We start from the raw sequence: 19,736 nt of genomic DNA, 5'->3' as shown, positions 1-19,736 counted from the left end.
GTCGGCAGCCGTGCTAATCACTGTGCCACCATGCTGCCCATATTGATTCAGATGATGTAGGGAGAAGAGTTGGCTATTCAAACCCTCCTCTAGCCTTTACTGCCATTAATTGAGATTAATCTGTGACTTATAAGGAACTGTGGCTGTGAATTTACAGTATTTCACAACTTTGCAAACTGAAATATATTCTTAAAAGCACAAGACTTTTACTGCATGCCCATGGGGAAGTTCTGAAACTGAGACTACCCCGCAGGTCAGAGGCTGGCTTTCCTTCAGAAGATTAAAGAGAAATGGGTATAGAGTCCTACCTGGACCAGGCTGCTAATAATATAAAATAGGTGTTTCCACACACTTGCAAATAGGCTTGCTATGAAGAAGTGCAGCTAACATAAATCCCAAGGTTTATTCGCGTATCTGAATGGTAAGGCTGAGGTGAGAGAGGAGGTAATTGATACACTAGAAGAAATTACAATTGAGATGGAAGAGGAGTTAGAAGGTGCTTTTACTTAAATTGATAAGGTACAGGATGGGATGAGATGCATCCAAGGGTACCAAGGAAAGTGAATGGAAATTGCAGAGGCACGGATAATAATCTTACAGCCTTCCTAAGACACGGGTAGTGCCAGAGGACTGGAGAATTGTGCAGGAGGTAATAAGGAAGATGGATGAGGGTAATGTTAATCTGGTTTATATGAATTTTCAAAAGACATGATACAGTGCCACACAAGACTTGTGGGCAAAATTCTAGCTCATGGAATAAAAGGGGAAGTAAGCACTTGGATAAGAAATTGACTGAGTAACAGTAAACAGTAGTGATGAATGTATTTTTAGATCGGGGGAAGGTATGTAGTGGAGTTCCCCAGGGATCAGTTTTGGGACTCTCTGACCTAGACTGTGGTGTCAGGGCATTATTTCAAAATTTGCAGATGATACCAAGATTGGAACTGTGATGAGGGTAGTGTTAAACTACAGAAGCATGTAGTTGTGGTGGATTGGGAACAGGCAGCAGATGAAGTTCAACACAGAAATGTGAAGTGATTCATTCTGGAAGGAAGAATGGAGAGACAGTACAAGTAAAAGGAGAAACTCTAGACGAGGAACAGGGACCTTGGCTTATGTACATAAGCCACAGACAATAGGACATTTTGAGAAAGCAGCACGTAAAACATAAGCATTTGAGCTTTATTAATAGGGGCATAGAGTAAGGAGATTATGTTGAACTTGTATGAGACAGTAGCTAGGCCTCATCTATGATACTGCACCCAGTTCTCGCTATACTCTCCCCCCCCCCCCCCCCCCCCCCCCCACCCCCTTCCACAAACATTCAATCCCTCCAGCACCGATGAACAGTGTCTGCTGTACATACGATCTACAGCAGTGTTTTTCAAATTGTTTTTCGGTGACCCATTTTCACCATGCTGGCCGACCTTCGTGACTTACGCCAGCGGACTTTCGCGACCCGCCATTTTCTCTTACCTAATGCGAGAGGAGAGCTTGCTTGGTCCTCACGACCTCACTCCAATCAGGTTCACAGGAGGAAAGGGCTATGCACGTATCGGGTGCAGTTTCAGCCGGTTCCTTTGTGCCGTCTTTGTGAGGATGGGAAATCCAACCTCGCACATGGAGGTCATTGTGAAGGACAAAAGCAACAAAATGCTTGTTTTACTCTGGTCCGCATACTCATCAGAGATGCTACTCCATAATGCTGACAGCATCGTGAGGAGCAATGCTAACCACTGCGCCACCCTGCAGCAGTGCTAACATACAAGTAATTCTGAACCATGAGGTCACTGACCGTACCACAGGCATAATCAGTCTTACCATATCGTCCAGATAGTAATCCATGTATAAGCGTTGATGAACTATGGCAGGCCCTTTTGACCACGGAGACTAGTACAGCAAAGCCTGAACCGTATTTGATTTTCCCTGACAGGATAATAGCAAATATACTGGAGAAAAGGGCAGCATGGTGGCGCAGTGTGTTAGCCCTGCAGCCTCACGGCGCCGAGGTCCCAGGTTCGATCCCGGCTCTGGGCCACTGTCCGTGTGGAGTTTGCACATTCTCCCTGTGTTTGCGTGGGTTTCGCCCCCACAACCCAAAGATGTGCAGGGTAGGTGGATTGACTACGCTAAATTGCCCCTTAATTGGAAAAAATTTAATTGGGTACTCTAAATTTTTTTTAAAAATATACTGGAGAAAAAAAGGAGGAATTTATACAATCATGCTGTCTTAATTAGTCCTTTTATTCGCTGTTCTTAACCCCATCTTTCTGCCACCTTGCTATATCCTTCAATTCCCTTTTCAGGAAGCATAACTCGAGTCTGTTTAATGAATTTGTACTGTGCGCTTCAATGACTTTCTCTGATTTCAGCTATTATGTGTTGGAAGTTAAAATGAAATTAATAGTTTATCGCCTACCATGGTTTGTTTGGCATATTTCGTAGTCTCTGAACACATCATCAAATTCATCAAATTAAGTGAGTGGAATCTGAGTCCAAACTCTGCCCTCACAGTTGAATTGAGTTGAAGGTTTACTACGACACCATGGAGTAATCATGAGAAAGTCTGTCCCTGGTTCTAAGTTGAAAATTGTACGCCTAATGTTGTTGTTTCTGCTTCATTAGTTAAAGTGGACAAATCCTCTCCCTGTCGAACCAATGCAGCTAATGAAGGTGCTGAAAAAAATGATAAATATACAGTAAGTTTTATTTTCTTCCTTGCTCACCCTCACTTTACAGTTTAAATATCTAGTAACCAAAATATATTTAGTAGCATCATGGGTAATATTAATGAAGGATACTGTGACTGTTGCAGGAAAATAAGGAAACAATCCAGAAGTCCTCAAAGAGAGAAAATTGTTCAAGCTCGAACAAAATAAATGGTAAGAGAAACAACTTGCTTTCATGCATTGCTACACCTGTAAAGAATGTGTCCAAGAATTTTATGAATAGGAAACAAACGTGAATGAATTGCTCCCCCCACCCCAAAAAGGAATGGATGACTGCCATCTCCAGTAGAACCCCTCAACCAACCCCCTAACAATGTACTTGACTTTCTGCCCATGTCCACCAAAAAGGCCCAACTCGACCTGTCCAGTCCTCCCTGGGTCAGACCTACCTGGGCCCTGGTCTCGCCACGTCTTGGCTTGCCTCGGCCTGGTACCCTTATCACACTCACCAATGCCGGTGTTGCTGCTCCTCTAATCAGACAATGCTTCCTATGAGTAGTGCTGCTCATAGGTCAATCGTCTGCCTGTCAAAAGGGCAGCACGGTAGCATAGTGGTTAGCACAATTGCTTCACAGAGCCAGGGTCCCAGGTTCGATTCTGGCTTGGGTCACTGTCTGTGCGGAGTCTGCACATCCTCCCCGTGTGTGCGTGGGTTTCCTCCAGGTGCTCCGGTTTCCTCCCACAGTCCAAAGATGTGCAGGTTAGGTGGATTCGCCATGATAAATTGCCCTTAGTGTCCAAAATTGCCCTTAGTGTTGGGTGGGGTTACTGGGTTATGGGGATAGGGTGGAGGTGTTGACCTTGGGTAGGTAGGGTGCTCTTTCCAAGAGCCGGTGCAGACTCGATGGGCCGAATGGCCCCTTCTGCACTGTAAATTCTATGGAAAAAAAAATGAAAAAAAAAAGCAAAGGGGGAAGCAAAATGGCCCGGAATGGAGGAGCAGAACTTAATTGATTCTTCCATGAAACATAGAATAATAGAAGCAGGGGAGGCCATTCGACCCTTCGAGACTGCTCGACCATTCATTATGATCATGGCTCATCAAGTGCGATGCCCTGATTTCTACTCTTTCCCTTCCCATATCCCTTGATCCCTTTAGCACAAGAGCTTTATCTAATTCCTTCTTGAAATTACACAACATTTTGGCCTCAACTATTTTCTGTTGTAATGAATTTTGTGAACAGATTCACCACTCTCTGGGTGAAGAAATTTCTCCTCCCCTCAATCCTACAAGGTTTATTCTCAAATTATGACCCCTAGTTCTGGATTAATAAACATACCATTTGCCGCCGATACTGCCTGCTGTACCTGTATGCTTACTTTCAGTGACTGATGAACGAGGATACTAAGGTCTCGATGAGTATCCACCTCTCTCAATTTACTCCCGTTCAAATAATTTGTCTTCCTATTTTTGCTACCGAAGCGGATGACATCACTTTTATCCACATTATACTGCATCAGCCATGTATGTGCTCACTCACTCATTATGTCCAAATCCTGCTGAGGCATCTCTGCATCCTCCTCACAGCTCACCCTCCCACCCAACTTTGTATCATCTGCAAATTTGGAGGTAATACATTTAGTTCCCTTGTCCAAATCATTAATATATAATGTGAACAGTTGGGGTCTGAGCACAGATCCCTGCGATACCCCACTAGTCACTGCTTGCCAATCGGAAAAGGACCCATTTATTCCAACGCTTTGCTCTCTGTCTGCTAACCAGCTTTTTATCCATCTCCCGACGTGACCCGTAATCCCATGCACTTTAACGTTACATATTAATCTGCTATGTGTGAATTTGCCGAAAACCTTCTGAAAGTCGAAATAAATCACATCCATCGGTTCTCCCTGATGAACCCTATAAGAATTTTAGTAGACTTATCAAGCATGATTTTCCTTTTGGAAAGCACGGTAGCATAGTGGTTAGCACCGTGGCTTCACAGTGCCAGGGTCCAAGGTTTGATTCCCGGCTTGGGTCACTGTCTGTGCGGAATCTGTAATTTCTTCTCTTGTCCGGGTGCTCCGGTTTCCTCCCACAGTCCAAAGATATGCAGGTTAGGTGGATTGGCCATGCTAAATTGCTCTTAGTTAGATGGGGTTGCTGGGTTACAGGGATAGGCTGCCGTTGTGGACTTATGTAGGGTGCTCGTTCCAAGAGCCGGTGCAGACTCAGTGAGCCGAATGGCCTCCTTCTGCACTGTAAATTCTATGATATCTATGAAATCCATGCTGACTTTGTCTGATTACACCACTGCTTTTCAAATGCTGTGCTATGAAATCCTTGATGATGGACTCTCGTAACTTCCCTACCACCGATGTTAGGCGCACTGGTTTTCCTGTTTTCTCTCTACCTCTTTTGAATAGCGGGGTTACATTCATTATCTTTAATTATCTTTAATTAACTCCGATCTGTAGGAACCATTCAAGAGTCCAAAGAATTTTGGAAACTGACCACCTATGGATCTACTATTTCTAGGGCCATTTCCTTAAGTACTCTGGGTTGAAGATTATCAGGCTCTGGAGATTTATTTGCCTTCAATCCCATTAATTTCCCAAAACCATTTATTTTATAATACTAATTCCCTTCAGTTCCTCACTAAAAATTATGTTTCTCAGAACTTCCGGTACATTATTCATGAAGCAAAGTACGAATTTAGCTCCTCAACCATTTCTTTGTTCCCTGTTATGAATTCCCTCGTTTCTGACTGTAAGGGACCTATATGGACGATAAGGGAATAGTGTAGATGGGCTTTAGAGTGGTTTCACAGGTCGGCGCATCATTGAGGGTCAAAGGGCCTGTACTGCGCTGTAATGTTCTATGTTCTACATTAGTTTTTATCAGTCTTGTTCTCTTTGCATACCGATGGAAATGTTTTCAGTCAGTTTTTATGTTCCCCGCTAGTTTTCTTTCAAATTGTATTTCCCCCTTCTTAATCAATCCCTTTGGCTGCCTTTGCTGAATTTTAAACTATTCCCAATCCTCAGGTCTATTGCTTTTTCTTGCTAATTTGTATGCCTCGTCTTTGAATCTAATACTAGCTCTAATTTCCCTTGTAAGCCATAGTTTGGCCACAGTTCCCTTTCTACTCTTGCGCTAAATAGAAGTAAACAACTTTTGGAGTTCACCTATTCGTTCCTTGAATGCTTGCCATTGCCTGTCCGCTGTCCTCACTTTCAGTAATGTTTCCCAGCCTGGCATAGCCAGCTCATGCCTCATACCACATAGTTGCCATTTCAGGACCGTGGTGTCTGAAGCAACTATCTCATTATTCACTTTGATAAAGAATTTTACCATATTATGGTCACTCACCCCCAAGGATCTCTCTCAACTAGATTGCTAACTAATCCTTTTTTTTTTTTATTGGACAGCACCCAGTCCAAGATGGCCTGTTCCCTTATTGGTTCCTCAACATACTGGTCCAGAAAAACATCCTGTTTTCTATTGTACTGTGACTAATTTGAGTCACCCAATCTATGTACAGATTGAAGTTCCCCATAATCACAGGTGTTCCCTGATCACATGCATCTCTGATTTCCTGTTTAATACTATTCCCAACATTACCACTGCAATTTGGTGGTCTGTATGCCATCCCAATTAATGTTTTTTGCCCCATGATGTTTCTTAACCTGTTCCAGACAGATTCCACATTGTCTGTACTAATATCTTTCCTCAATATTGTGCCAATATCTTTAATTAACAGTTCAACTCCACCATCTTTTCCTTTCTGTCTGACCTTCCTAAAAACTGAATAGCCTTCAATGTTTAGTTCCCATCCTTGGTCAACTTGGAGCCATGTCTCCGTAATCCCAACTGTATTGTGTCCCTTTACATCTATCTGCGCAACTAATTCATCCATTTTATTTTGAATGCTCTGCGTGTTCAGGTACAAAACTTTAAGGCTAGTCTGTTTAACGTTCCTTGTCTCGTTCCTACTATTTTTTTCAGTGTCATTATCTGATTTCTCTGTGTATCACTTTTCTTCAGCCCATTTGTGTCTTTTTCTCTTGCTCTTGATTCCCCCTGCTCTGAATCCTTACAAAGGTTCCCAGCCTTGTCTCTTTGACCAGGAGTTTGAAAACTGGTGCTGGGGGCTGCATAGAGGGGTTTCACGGGCCATACTTTGGACAAGCCGGGTCCAGCCCCACTGCTCTGCAGACTGTGCCATTAATTAAAAAACTTAATTTTCTCACCAAAATGACCAATTGTGTTACATCACTACTGGTACTTATAATAAAAGATGCTTTAACCAAGCTTCTTTCAATAAACAGCAAATCAAGTTGCAAGTATTGGTTAACACAATTTTACTCTGGAAGTATAACTATCTATTTCATCTTAAAACTCCCACGTACCTGCACACGTGCGTAAAACAAACAAGGAAAGCATGAATAGATAGGGTCTCTGCAGAGATTGGCTTTAGAGAATTAGTGTTATAAAATAAAGAATAAAGTTTGCAGAGTCTCAACGCTGTCAATCTGGAGTTCCCTCATGTGGGACTCGTCAGTCCTCACATGTTCTCAGCAATACATTTGCACTCAGATGAGGATTCTCTGGCTATAGGTTGATAACCATGTACAATTTCAGGAAAGGCAGAGAGAGTGGGAGTCTGGCAGCCTTCCTTTCTCAGCTCATTCCGCAGCAAGACTGACTTTGAAACAGCAGGTTCAAAACTTAAAGGTTGGCTGTGTCATGTGATTTCCCGTAAGTGACTAACTTTTCCACTTTAGTTTTCCCTATCAATTAAAACAATTACTTTTTAAAAATTAAAATTTGGAGTAGCCAATTTTTTTTTCCAATTAAGGGGCAATTTAGCGAGGCCAATCCACCTAACCAGCACATCTTTGGATTGTGGAGGCAAAACCCATGCAGACATGGGGAGAATGCAAACTCCACACGGACAGTGACCCAGGGCTGGGATTCGAACCCGGGTACCCAGCGCCACAGTCCCAGTGCTAACCACTGCGCCATATGCCGCCCAGTTAAAACAATTACAGTTGAAAACAAACAGATCTTCCACAAGTACCACACAGGTCAGGTGATTTATTGGATGCTCCTATCTCGAAGTGAACTTAGGAACTTAAACTCCAGGTCAGCATCCAAGTGCTCAGATAAAACCATGTCTTTCCCTATTAAAAATCAGTACTGTTTTTCCCCAACAAGGGATTTTGTTGCAGAGAGGAGGATGGCTTAATACTTATTCTTTGAATTACTGTTTTGGGATTTTTATTATGTGATTCATGAATACCATAGTTGCATTTAAAGAAAACCAGAAAAACAGATGAGAGAGAGAGAGGAACCTAAGGAGACTTTGAATTTCAATGAAGTAGGGTGAAAGGAGATTTGTGTGGTTCGTTAACCTCAGCAAGAGTCAGTTGAGCTGCGTAGCCTGTTTCTGTGCTGTGCATTCTATATCTGTGCAGCTTTTTTTTTATTATAAAATATTTTATTGAAAATTTTTGGTCAACCAACACAGTACATTGTGCATCCTTTACACAATATTATAACAATGACCTATTTTATAAACAGAAAATGAATAAATAATAAATAACAAAAATGAAAACTACCCCTAATTGGCAACTGCCTTATCACAAGTAACACTCTCCAAAAATATAATTTAACAGTCCAATATATAATTATCTGTAGCAACGACCTATACATATTATACAGTATATATTAACAACCCTGAGAGTCCTTCTGGTTCCTCCTCCTTCCCACCCCCCCCCCGATCCTGGGCTGCTGCTGCCTACTTTTTTCCATTCCATCTATCTTTCCGCGAGGTATTCGACGAACGGTTGCCACCGCCTGGTGAACCCTTGAGCCGACCCCCTTAGGACGAACTTAATCCGCTCTAGCTTTATAAATCCTGCCATGTCATTTATCCAGGTCTCCACCCCCGGGGGCTTGGCTTCTTTCCACATTAGCAATATCCTACGCCGGGCTACTAGGGACGCAAAGGCCAAAACATCGGCCTCTCTCGCCTCCTGCACTCCCGGCTCTTGTGCAACCCCAAATATAGCCAACCCCCAGCTTGGTTCGACCCAGACCCCCACTACTTTTGAAAGCACCTTTGTCACCCCCATCCAAAACCCCTGTAGTGCCGGGCATGACCAAAACATATGGGTATGATTCGCTGGGCTTCTCAAGCACCTCGCTCACCTATCCTCCACCCCAAAAAATTTACTGAGCCGTGCTCCAGTCATATGCGCCCTGTGTAATACCTTAAACTGAATCAGGCTTAGCCTGGCACACCAGGGCGACGTGTTTACCCTGCTTAGGGCATCTGCCCACAGCCCCTCCTCGATCTCCTCCCCCAGCTCTTCTTCCCATTTCCCTTTTAGTTCATCGACCATAGTCTCCCCTTCGTCCTTTATTTCCCTATATATATATCTGACACCTTACCATCCCCCATCCATGTCTTTGAGATCACTTTGTCCTGCACCTCTTGTGTCGGGAGCTGTGGGAATTCCCTCACCTGTTGCCTCGCAAAAGCCCTCAGTTGCATATCCCGGAATGCATTCCCTTGGGGCAACCCATATTTCTCGGTCAGCGCTCCCAGACCCGCGAACTTCCCATCCACAAACAGATCTTTCAGTTGCGTTATTCCTGCTCTTTGCCACATTCCATATCCCCCATCCATTCCCCCCGGGGCAAACCTATGGTTGTTTCTTATCGGGGACCCCCCCAAGGCTCCAGTCTTTCCCCTATGCCGTCTCCACTGTCCCCAAATCTTCAGTGTAGCCACCACCACCGGGCTTGTGGTGTAGTTCCTCGGTGAGAACGGCAATGGGGCTGTCACCATAGCCTGTAGGCTAGTCCCCCTACAGGATGCCCTCTCTAATCTCTTCCACGCCGCTCCCTCCTCCTCTCCCATCCACTTACTCACCATTGAAATATTAGCGGCCCAATAATACTCACTTAGGCTCGGTAGTGCCAGCCCCCCCCCCCCCCCCCCCCCACCCCCTTATCCCTGCTACGCTGTAAGAATCCCTTCCTCACTCTCGGGGTCTTCCCGGCCCACACAAAACCCATGATGCTCTTTTCGATCCTTTTAAAAAAAGCCTTCGTGATCACCACCGGGAGGCACTGAAACACAAAGAGGAATCTCGGGAGGACCACCATCTTAACCTGCACCCTCCCTGCCAGTGACGGGGATACCATATCCCATCTCTTGGAATCCTCCTCCATTTGTTCCACCAACCACGTTAAATTTAACCTATGCAATGTGCCCCAATTCTTGGCTATCTGGACCCCCAGGTAACGAAAGTCCCTTGTTACCTTCCTCAACGGTAGGTCCTCTATTTCTCTACTCTGCTCCCCTGGATGCACCACAAACAACTCACTTTTCCCCATGTTCAATTTATACCCTGAAAAATCCCCAAACTCCCCAAGTAGCCGCATTATTTCTGGCATCCCCTCCGCCGGGTCTGCCACATATAGTAACAAATCGTCCGCATACAAAGATACCCGGTGTTCTTCTCCTCCTCTAAGTACTCCCCTCCACTTCTTGGAACCCCTCAACGCTATCGCCAGGGGCTCAATCGCCAGTGCAAACAATAATGGGGGCAGAGGGCATCCCTGCCTTGTAACTCTGTGGAGCAGAAAATATGCAGATCCCCGTCCATTCGTGACCACGCTCGCCATCGGGGCCCTATACAACAGCTGCACCCATCTAACATACCCCTCTCCAAAACCAAATCTCCTCAACACCTCCCACAAATAATCCCACTCCACTCTATCAAATGCTTTCTCGGCATCCATCGCCACTACTATCTCCGTTTCCCCCTCTGGTGGGGGCATCATCATTACCCCTAACAGCCTCCGTATATTCGTGTTCAGCTGTCTCCCCTTCACAAACCCAGTTTGGTCCTCGTGGACCACCCCCGGGACACATTCCTCTATTCTCATTGCCATTACCTTGGCCAGGATCTTGGCATCTACATTTAGGAGGGAAATAGGTCTATAGGACCCGCATTGTAGCGGGTCCTTTTCCTTCTTTAAGAGAAGCGATATCGTTGCTTCAGACATAGTCGGGGGCAGTTGTCCCCTTTCCTTTGCCTCATTAAAGGTCCTCGTCAATACTGGGGCGAGCAAGTCCACATATTTTCTATAGAATTCGACTGGGAATCCATCCGGTCCCGGGGCCTTTCCTGCCTGCATGCTCCTAATTCCTTTCACCACTTCTTCTACCTCGATCTGTGCTCCCAGTCCCACCCTTTCCTGCTCTTCCACCGTGGGAAATTCCAGCCGATCCAAAAAGCCCATCATTCTCTCCCTCCCATCCGGGGGTTGAGCTTCATATAATTTTTTATAAAATGTCTTGAACACTCCATTCACTCTCTCCACTCCCCGCTCCATCTCTCCTTCCTCATCCCTCACTCCCCCTATTTCCCTCGCTGCTCCCCTTTTCCTCAATTGGTGTGCCAGCAACCTGCTCACCTTCTCCCCATATTCGTACTGTACACCCTGTGCCTTCCTCCATTGTGCCTCTGCAGTGCCCGTAGTCAGCAAGTCAAATTCTACATGTAGCCTTTGCCTTTCCCTGTACAGTCCCTCCTCCGGTGCTTCCGCATATTGTCTGTCCACCCTCAAAAGTTCTTGCAGCAACCGCTCCCGTTCCTTACTCTCCTGCTTTCCTTTATGTGCCCTTATTGATATCAGCTCCCCTCTAACCACTGCCTTCAGCGCCTCCCAGACCACTCCCACCTGGACCTCCCCATTATCATTGAGTTCCAAGTACTTTTCAATGCACCCCCTCACCCTTAGATACACCCCCTCATCTGCCATTAGTCCCATGTCCATTCTCCAGGGTGGGCGCCCTCCTGTTTCCTCCCCTATCTCCAAGTCTACCCAGTGTGGAGCGTGATCCGAAATGGCTATAGCCGTATACTCCGTTCCCCTCACCTTCGGGATCAACGCCCTTCCCAGCACAAAAAAGTCTTTTTGCGAGTAGACTTTATGGACATAGGAGAAAAACGAGAACTCCTTACTCCTAGGTCTGCTAAATCTCCACGGGTCTACACCTCCCATCTGCTCCATAAAATCTTTAAGTACCTTGGCTGCTGCCGGCCTCCTTCCAGTCCTGGACTTCGACCTATCCAGCCCTGGTTCCAACACCGTATTAAAATCTCCCCCCATTATCAGCTTTCCCATCTCTAGGTCCGGAATGCGTCCTAGCATCCGCCTCATAAAATTGGCATCATCCCAGTTCGGGGCATATACGTTTACCAAAACCACCGTCTCCCCCTGTAGTTTGCCACTCACCATCACGTATCTGCCCCTGTTATCCGCCACTATAGTCTTTGCCTCGAACATTACCCGCTTCCCCACTAATATAGCCACCCCCCTGTTTTTCGCATCTAGCCCCGAATGGAACACCTGCCCCACCCATCCTTTGCGTAGCCTAACATAGAACATAGAACATTACAGCGCAGTACAGGCCCTTCGGCCCTCGATGTTGCGCCGGCCTGTGAAACCACTCTAAAGCCCATCTACACTATTCCCTTATCGTCCATCTGTCTATCCAATGACCATTTGAATGCCCTTAGTGTTGGCGAGTCCACTACTGTTGCACGCAGGGCATTCCACGCCCTTACTACCTGGTCTATCAGTTTCAGGTGCGTTTCCTGTAACATAACCACATCTGCCTTAAGTTTCTTAAGGTGTGCGAGTACCCGTGCCCTCTTTATCGGCCCGTTCAGCCCTCTCACGTTCCACGTGATCAGCCGGGTTGGGGGGCTTCCTACCCCCCCCCTGTTGATTAGCCATCCCTTTTTTTCCAGCTCCTCACCCGGTTCCCACGCAGCTGTATCTCCCCCAGGCGGTGCCCCCCCCGCCCATCCTCTCCCATACCAGCTCCCCCCTCTCTCCAGTAGCAGCAACCCAGTAATTCCCCCCCCCCCCCCGCTAGATCCCCCGCTAGCGTAATTTATCTGTGCAGCTTCATTAGCCATGAAGCACACTGATGGGCTGAGATGAAGAGTAAAGCCCTTTTACTCCGTTTGAATAATGCTCATTAACTCAGTGTATCTCGCCTTGATCTCTTAAATGAAATTGCTCGCTAGTTTGGTGTTGTGTTGTGGATTGATCTGTTAGAAAATGAAGTTCCCTCATTTCAGGAAACCCTTGGGGGCAGTTGACTGAGAAAGTTTTCATCTTCTCTGGCTGGCGAGATTTGAAATGACAACATAAGAATGCACCACCCAATCCTGCTGCATGGGGTTCAGTTGCTAATTGAGGAAGTATTAATAGGAACTACTTTGTGCGATGGTATTTTTATTTGTTCTTTTGTTTTCTTTCCTGTCTTCCTTCAGCAAAGGATAATTCCACCACAGCAATCAATATTCAGGAGGAAGATTATGTTTCACGGCGGCCAAGGCGTACCACCAGGTTGTCTCTGCAAGCAGCTCAGGCTCAGGCTCAAGCTCAAGCTGAAGCTCAAATCCAATCTCCTCGTCCACAAAGGCCTTCACGATCCTTGGCAAAAGTCACATGTGCTAATTGTAAAAAGCCCCTGCAAAAGGGGCAAACTGCATATCAGAGAAAAGGGGCACCTCAGCTCTTCTGCTCTTCCACATGCCTCACAACCTATTCTCAGAAGCCATCATCCAGCAAGATATGCACGTTCTGCAACAAGTAATTATTTTCTCTTCTGCTTATATGTTGTCCTGGGCGCGCACCGGTCAGATAGACTTTCCATTAAGTTGTGATATCACCTTTATGCTGATACAAACTTCCATCTCTGGGCACATAAGTAAACAGTCAGGAATGAGAAACCCAGACTGATTTCACCTCCTAGAATTCATGGATAACTTAACAACTGAAGTTAGCAAATTTAGCGCAAATGTATCAGGAGATCTCGTGTGGCACAGCACCAGATAGAAATCGAAAGGTGCATTGGATAATTAAAATATTTTATGTGGCTACTTACATTAGATTGTAACCTTATCCTAAAATGTATTATGCTTGGTGGGAAGTGTACCCAACTTTCAGCTTGTTCTGGGAGAAGGAAAGGAATCCAGGTACTGTACGGTCCTGCTTTATAGTGCTGTAAATGCAGATGTGTTTTTTCTCGACAGTTGATCATTCTTGTGAATAAAGGAAGTATTTTAAATGTAACACCATGCTGCACAAGGGTGTAGATACTACTCAATTAGACCACCATTCTTTTGAAAATGTGACTGGTCAGGTGGAGGTTGGAAAATCTTGATAGCCCACCCAGACTTCCATAAACCCTCAAGACCCACGTGAAAGGCTTTTACACAAGCTTGAGGCATTCGGCAACTTAAACACTGGAGGTAGATAATGATTTGGCTGAGCGAGAGGAAACTGCATGGATTCCTCGGGGATTGGTGTGATCCCCAAATTATCTGGATTCAGAAACTGAATGCCAAATTCACAGGTGATACAAATTGGGGTGAATGGGAGCAGCTGTCAAAGAATAACAGGAGGAACTGGGCAATGTTCGAAATATTCAGAACTATATGACAGATTGAATTCAATTAATTAAGTCCCAAGTTCCTGAACTTTGGAAGATGATAATCAGAAATATGATAAATTGTGTTTGAAAGAGATATGAAGATAATAGTTGATTCTACACTGATCATGTCTAGTCACTGTAGAGTAACAGCTAACAAAGCAAACAAAATGTTGAACCATCTGGCCACTGGGATTTAATTTTTAAGTCCACTGTGATGAGGTTCTGTGCAGTACTTTGACCAGGATGTACCTTGGCTTCAGCTTTGGTCACTGAGGGAGGAAACCTTTCAAACCGTATGGCTAGTGTAGAAATGGACAATGAGATTGATTCTCTGTGCCCGGACTAGCTTATGAGGCTTTTCAGCCTGGAAATGATCGTCTTTAATATTGTTAGTCTTGACTTTTTAATTTTTGGTCGAGGTTCGATCTCTTTATTTCTGGAATTCTTTTTCTTTGTACTCTACTTTTGTATTTAATTTGAAGTCCATCAGTTGCCAATTTGAAGATTTTCCAACTTGGATGTGTCGAATTTGCTACCTCAGCCCAGTTAAATTGAACCAGATTCCTCCTCTTAAACTTTGCTTTTCTCAGTCCTGTGCCTTATAATTTTGTCTTTTTTTTCCTTTTCTGGTCTTGAGTTGAACCTAATTTCAGTCTCTTTTTTTTTTTTTTTGCCCAATCATTAATCCGAACTAAGTTGTCCATTTCCTATTAGATGTGAACATATTGATCTACGAAGTAGTCCCAAATGCAACCGAATAATCATTACATACTTTAACTGTGTGCATACCTTTATTCCAGTTCATTATGATAGCTAAAATCATTCCTCATTATTGCCCTGTTGTACTTGCGCACCTCTAAACTGTCAGCAGTTCCCTCCATCCAAATCATAGTGGCTTGTATCTTAAATTTAGCTTAGCTTAATTATGCTTTAATATAACACTTCCCCACTGCCTGACATTCTTGCCCAGTCTTCGGATGTGACAGAATTCTCTACAAGTACTGCCACTTTGCCCCTTCTCTTACCTATTTTGGAAATATAACTAGGAATATTAATCCCCTTTTCAAATCAATGCCTACTCCATTATAGCTAGTTTATTATAACTCTCCATGGCCATTCATAGTCAGAATTCTCCAGTTTTGTTGACTATGCAGAAACATCGTTCCATTTTGATATTTCTAATATTGATCCTTTTTTTTCATAGTTTCTTCACTGGTATCTGCCTTATACAGCTTTTTATCTCTTTAGCTAATAGCTTTTCCTCTTCATTCTAATATTTCTCAGCTTGTTTCAGTTTTGGCTTCTATTCTAACAGCTTCATTAATCATGTTGTCCCTCCTGTCTCAAGCCTCGACCTGCCTTGCAGAATGCCAACATTGAACTCGTATTGCACCCTGATCTAATGTCATTTCTTTGCAGTCCTGGTCAATTAATTATGTTCTTCCTCCTTGCAAAAAAAAGAATGACTTCCTGAGAATGCCCTGTTCTGCTTTTTTCTCCCCCCCCCCCCCCCCCCCAGGGATATTTTGAATGCAAAAGAATTGGTTGTAGCGCAGGCTGGTTCAAGTCAGTCCTTCCAGGAATTCTGCAATGCTACTTGTCTATCACTGTATGAAGCCAAGCTGCTTAAACCAGCTTCATCATCAGATGAGTCCTCAAGATGCAGTATCTGCAATAAGAAAGGAAAGGTGAGGATGTCCAGGTGGAAAATGCGCTTATGTTTTTTTTTTAAATCGAAAAAATCTGATGGTTGACATCAGAGCACAAGAACAGACTCTATTTAATAAAAAAGACTGTGTTCCTTTTTTATTATCTTGCCTTTAAGTTACAGATCCTAATCCCCAGTAAAAGTGGAGAAAAACTCTTCAGAAGACAATACTGTTGCTTATAGATGCTTTTAAATTTTTCAGGCATGTATGTCAATATTTTTGCACACTGCATATGTAGTTGGACTTTGAACAGTGGCTTAGCCGAGAAAATATTACTTTAAAATCTTTATACCTACTTTTCCTGCTGGTATATTGCATATAAACCCCAGGAATCCTATGTTGCTAGAATGCTATAATTGGCGTGACACTTTTGGTAGAGGAATATCTAGGGTTCCCTTTTCTTGATGGTTATCCACTAGCAATTCAACCCAAGATCTTTGAATGCATATAGCTTTATACTAGAAGTTTTATTTATTATTGGGCTGTTGTGAATTTAACTTGTCATCCAATAGCCTGCAAACATTTGCTGTTTTGGCTAATATGACCACTGGAGTAAAGGATATAAAACTACTGGTACCAGTACATTACTATCCCAACAAAAGAGAATATTTTTGGAGGCAGAATATAATGTGCAGCTGGGGCAGTATTGCTGCCTCATGGCGCCGAGGACCTGGGTTCGATCCCAGCCCTGGATCACTGTCCACGTGGAGTTGGCACGTTCTCCCAGTGTCTGTGGATCTCACCCCCACAACCCAAAAATGTGCAGGGTAGGCGGATTGGCAATGCTAAATTGCCCCTTAATTGGAAAAAAAAATTGAATTGGGTGCTTGAAAATTTGTATTAAAAAAGAGAATATAATGTGCAGCTGCCTGTAATATTCCACCAACAGGAGTAGTTCTTAATTTTGAAATCTTTGCTTCATGCCCACAGTAGTTGCAAAGTTTTCTGTACATGTTATTTGACAACGATACTTAGCTGGCTGGGATGGAACCAACCCCCCAATCCTTCATCTACTTCTGTTAACCCAGGCTACAGAATGTATGCTTAATGTTACTGCTTATGTTGACTTAACGTAACACAGCAGAAGCTATTGTACATTATTACTGTCCTCCAATCCCAAATGGTTACTCCGCTACCTGTCTAATATTACAATTAGTGATGAAGAGACTCTGGATTGAATAAAATAACATTGCACCTCTGCTTAGTGGACTGTATCATGTACTACCACTTGATTCTGTTCTCTTAAGTTGGCAGAATGAATATACTTGCGTGTTTGGCCCATAAACCTTGATGTATTTTAATAATAATAATCGCTTATTGTCACAAGTAGGCTTCAATGAAGTTACTGTGAAAAGCCCCTAGTCGCCACATTCTGGTGCCTGTTTCGAGAGGCCAGTACGGGAATTGAACCCGCGCTGCTGGCCTTGTTCTGCATTACAAGCCAGCTATTTAGCCCACTGTACTAAACCAGCCCCTATTAATAACATAAAGGGTAAATTAACATCATTCACTGAATGATTATATTTACAGAAATATGCAGACTTTAAACAGTATGATGGGTTCTTTAGAGGCCACCCGATGGGTCCTTTGGTTTGACAGGAGTTAAGCTTCTAACTCATTAATTGACTGTTGTGTGTGTGTGTGGTTGTGTGTGTGTGTGTGTGTTTTCTATCACTAGATCTTTGTCATAAAAGCAACTATTGCTTGTGGAATGTTAAAATATCTTTGAACCATTATGGATTTGCTATTTGATTTCCCCCACCCATCCCCAGCCTATCTATAGTCTGTCAATCACAACTAGCTTCGTGATTTTCCCCCCATTGCTGGTAACACTGATGTGGAGATGCTGGTGTTGGACTGGGGTGAGCACAGTAAGAAGTCTTACAACACCAGGTTAAAGTCCAACAGGTTTGTTTCGAATCACTACCTTTTGGAGCACTGCTCCTTCCTCGGGTGAATGAAGAGGTAGGTTCCAGATAGACAAAGTCAAAGATGCAATAAGATACTTTGAATCAATACCTGCAAAGACTTGCATTCAAAGTATCGTATTGCATCTTTGACTTTGTCTATCTGGAACCTACCTCTTCATTCACCTGAGGAAGGAGCAGTGCTCCAAAAGGTAGTGATTTGAAACAAACCTGTTGGTCTTTAACCTAGTGTTGTAAGACTTCTTACTGACAACACTGGTAGGGTGTGGGTGTTTTATCAGTGCACTCTGTGATTTTGAGGTCTTCAGCACTGCCAGTGTTTGACTTTCAAAGTAAAAATTCTCTCTGAAAATCCTGACTGAGTGCCAAAGTAGCCCTGGTTGAATCAGAAATGCAGAGGCTTTGAGGCTTGTCAAGTGCTGCTAGAGACTGCAGGTAATATGGAGATAAGATACAAATGCTTTCCTCCCTTAAATTGAATTACATAATCACATAATGTTGCATAAAACTATTATACTATTCCCTCTAGATTCTACATGAAGTCAGTAATGGCAATGTGGTGCATCGGCTGTGTAGCAACGCCTGTTTCAGCAAGTTCAGAGCAAGTAATGGCCTGAAAACCAATTGTTGTGATAACTGCGGGGTTTATTTTTACAACCGAGGGTTTATGCTTCAGTACCTGTATCATGAAGGGCAACAAAGAAGGTTCTGCAACACAGGCTGTTTGAATATGTATAAGAAGGTAAACATATTAATAATAGATTTTCTCCACTTTGCACATCCCTCTTTTAATTTATTTAATAAATTATTTTCCCATGTGTTTCTCAGTGCCACATTCTTTTTCTCACTAGGGCAGCAGGCAGGCAAGTGACTAATTCCAGTGGAAGTCAGTGACAAAAAACCTTGCATTGCAAAAATAAATTCATTTATGTAGTATCTTTCATAGTTGTGGGATACAAAACATTTCATACAGTGTCTTTTTGATGTGAGCAAAGTCTTAAAAATGGCAATGAATTAAATTCCCAGTTGATCTGGTGGTATGAATTGAGATGGGAAAATTAGCCAAAATATCATGAAATTCTTCAAATACTACAGTGTAAACTTGAATGATAGCTGGCATCTCAGTTTAAGATCTCAACCAAAGCACTCTGAGTCAACACCATTGTTGCTGTACTGTTGTAGTAGCCTAGAATATACAATAAAGTCTCTGGATTTCAACCTGCAATATTGTGACCCAGACTCACTCTTGAATATTGAATATGATTTGCTCAGATTTATTTTGTTTGTCTCCCACTCTTCCCTTACTGAGCGAATGTAACTGTTAGAAGTGCCCCAATATTTCAGAAAAAAGGCCAGTTAGTAGAAAGGCTTTAATTGTGATTATATGGCTTTTGAAAAGATTAATATTGGGCATAGCAGCCAAGTTTTAAAATAGAGTAGACCGCGCCCGAGTAATTTATTCAAACCAGGACCAATTGGCAGCAATTCCACGGACTGCTGGCTGGTGGTGCTGTTGTATGTTAAATTGTTGGAACATTTGTTTGCCACTGTTTTAAATGCATGCAGCTAGCTTTTTGCTCTCAGCATCACTTCATGATTTCTTTTTATTCGTGATGTTTTGAGAGAAAGCAAAGGCAGCAAAAAAAGCGAGACCGAGCTGAAGTGTGTATTATTCCTACAGGGTAAAGTCCGTTTCATATTCATACTAATTTAGCCAGTGTTGTAGATATGGCAGATTTTCACTCACTCCCCTCCATGGACGAAAAACGGACGTTTTCAAAAACCTGTCAGAGTACATCAGGTGATGTGCAAACCTGGTGACGCGATATCCTTAAGCCTAATAAACTATGCGTTATTTCCCACTTGTTAAACTTCTGACAGCCAGTTGATGAAGCA

At 43.5% G+C, this 19,736-nt stretch overlaps 1 protein-coding gene across 2 annotated transcripts in view; it reads left to right on the top strand.

Moving 5' to 3' along the window:
* The window catches only part of LOC140421185 (zinc finger MYM-type protein 3-like), a 157,998-nt gene that overhangs the window by 44,004 nt on the left and 94,258 nt on the right, over positions 1 to 19,736 (top strand). For both annotated transcript variants that reach the window (XM_072505687.1, XM_072505688.1), the window contains 5 exons: positions 2,626 to 2,699; positions 2,816 to 2,882; positions 13,038 to 13,359; positions 15,723 to 15,891; positions 18,370 to 18,582. In XM_072505687.1, the coding sequence (XP_072361788.1) occupies positions 2,626 to 2,699; positions 2,816 to 2,882; positions 13,038 to 13,359; positions 15,723 to 15,891; positions 18,370 to 18,582 (845 nt within the window). The remainder of the gene's footprint in view (positions 1 to 2,625; positions 2,700 to 2,815; positions 2,883 to 13,037; positions 13,360 to 15,722; positions 15,892 to 18,369; positions 18,583 to 19,736) is intronic.

This window comes from Scyliorhinus torazame, chromosome 5 (assembly GCF_047496885.1).
Source record: "Scyliorhinus torazame isolate Kashiwa2021f chromosome 5, sScyTor2.1, whole genome shotgun sequence".
In the NCBI taxonomy this organism is placed as follows: Eukaryota; Metazoa; Chordata; class Chondrichthyes; order Carcharhiniformes; family Scyliorhinidae; genus Scyliorhinus; species Scyliorhinus torazame.
Note: the sequence above shows the minus strand (reverse complement) of the source record. Positions and strands in the feature narration are given on the sequence as shown.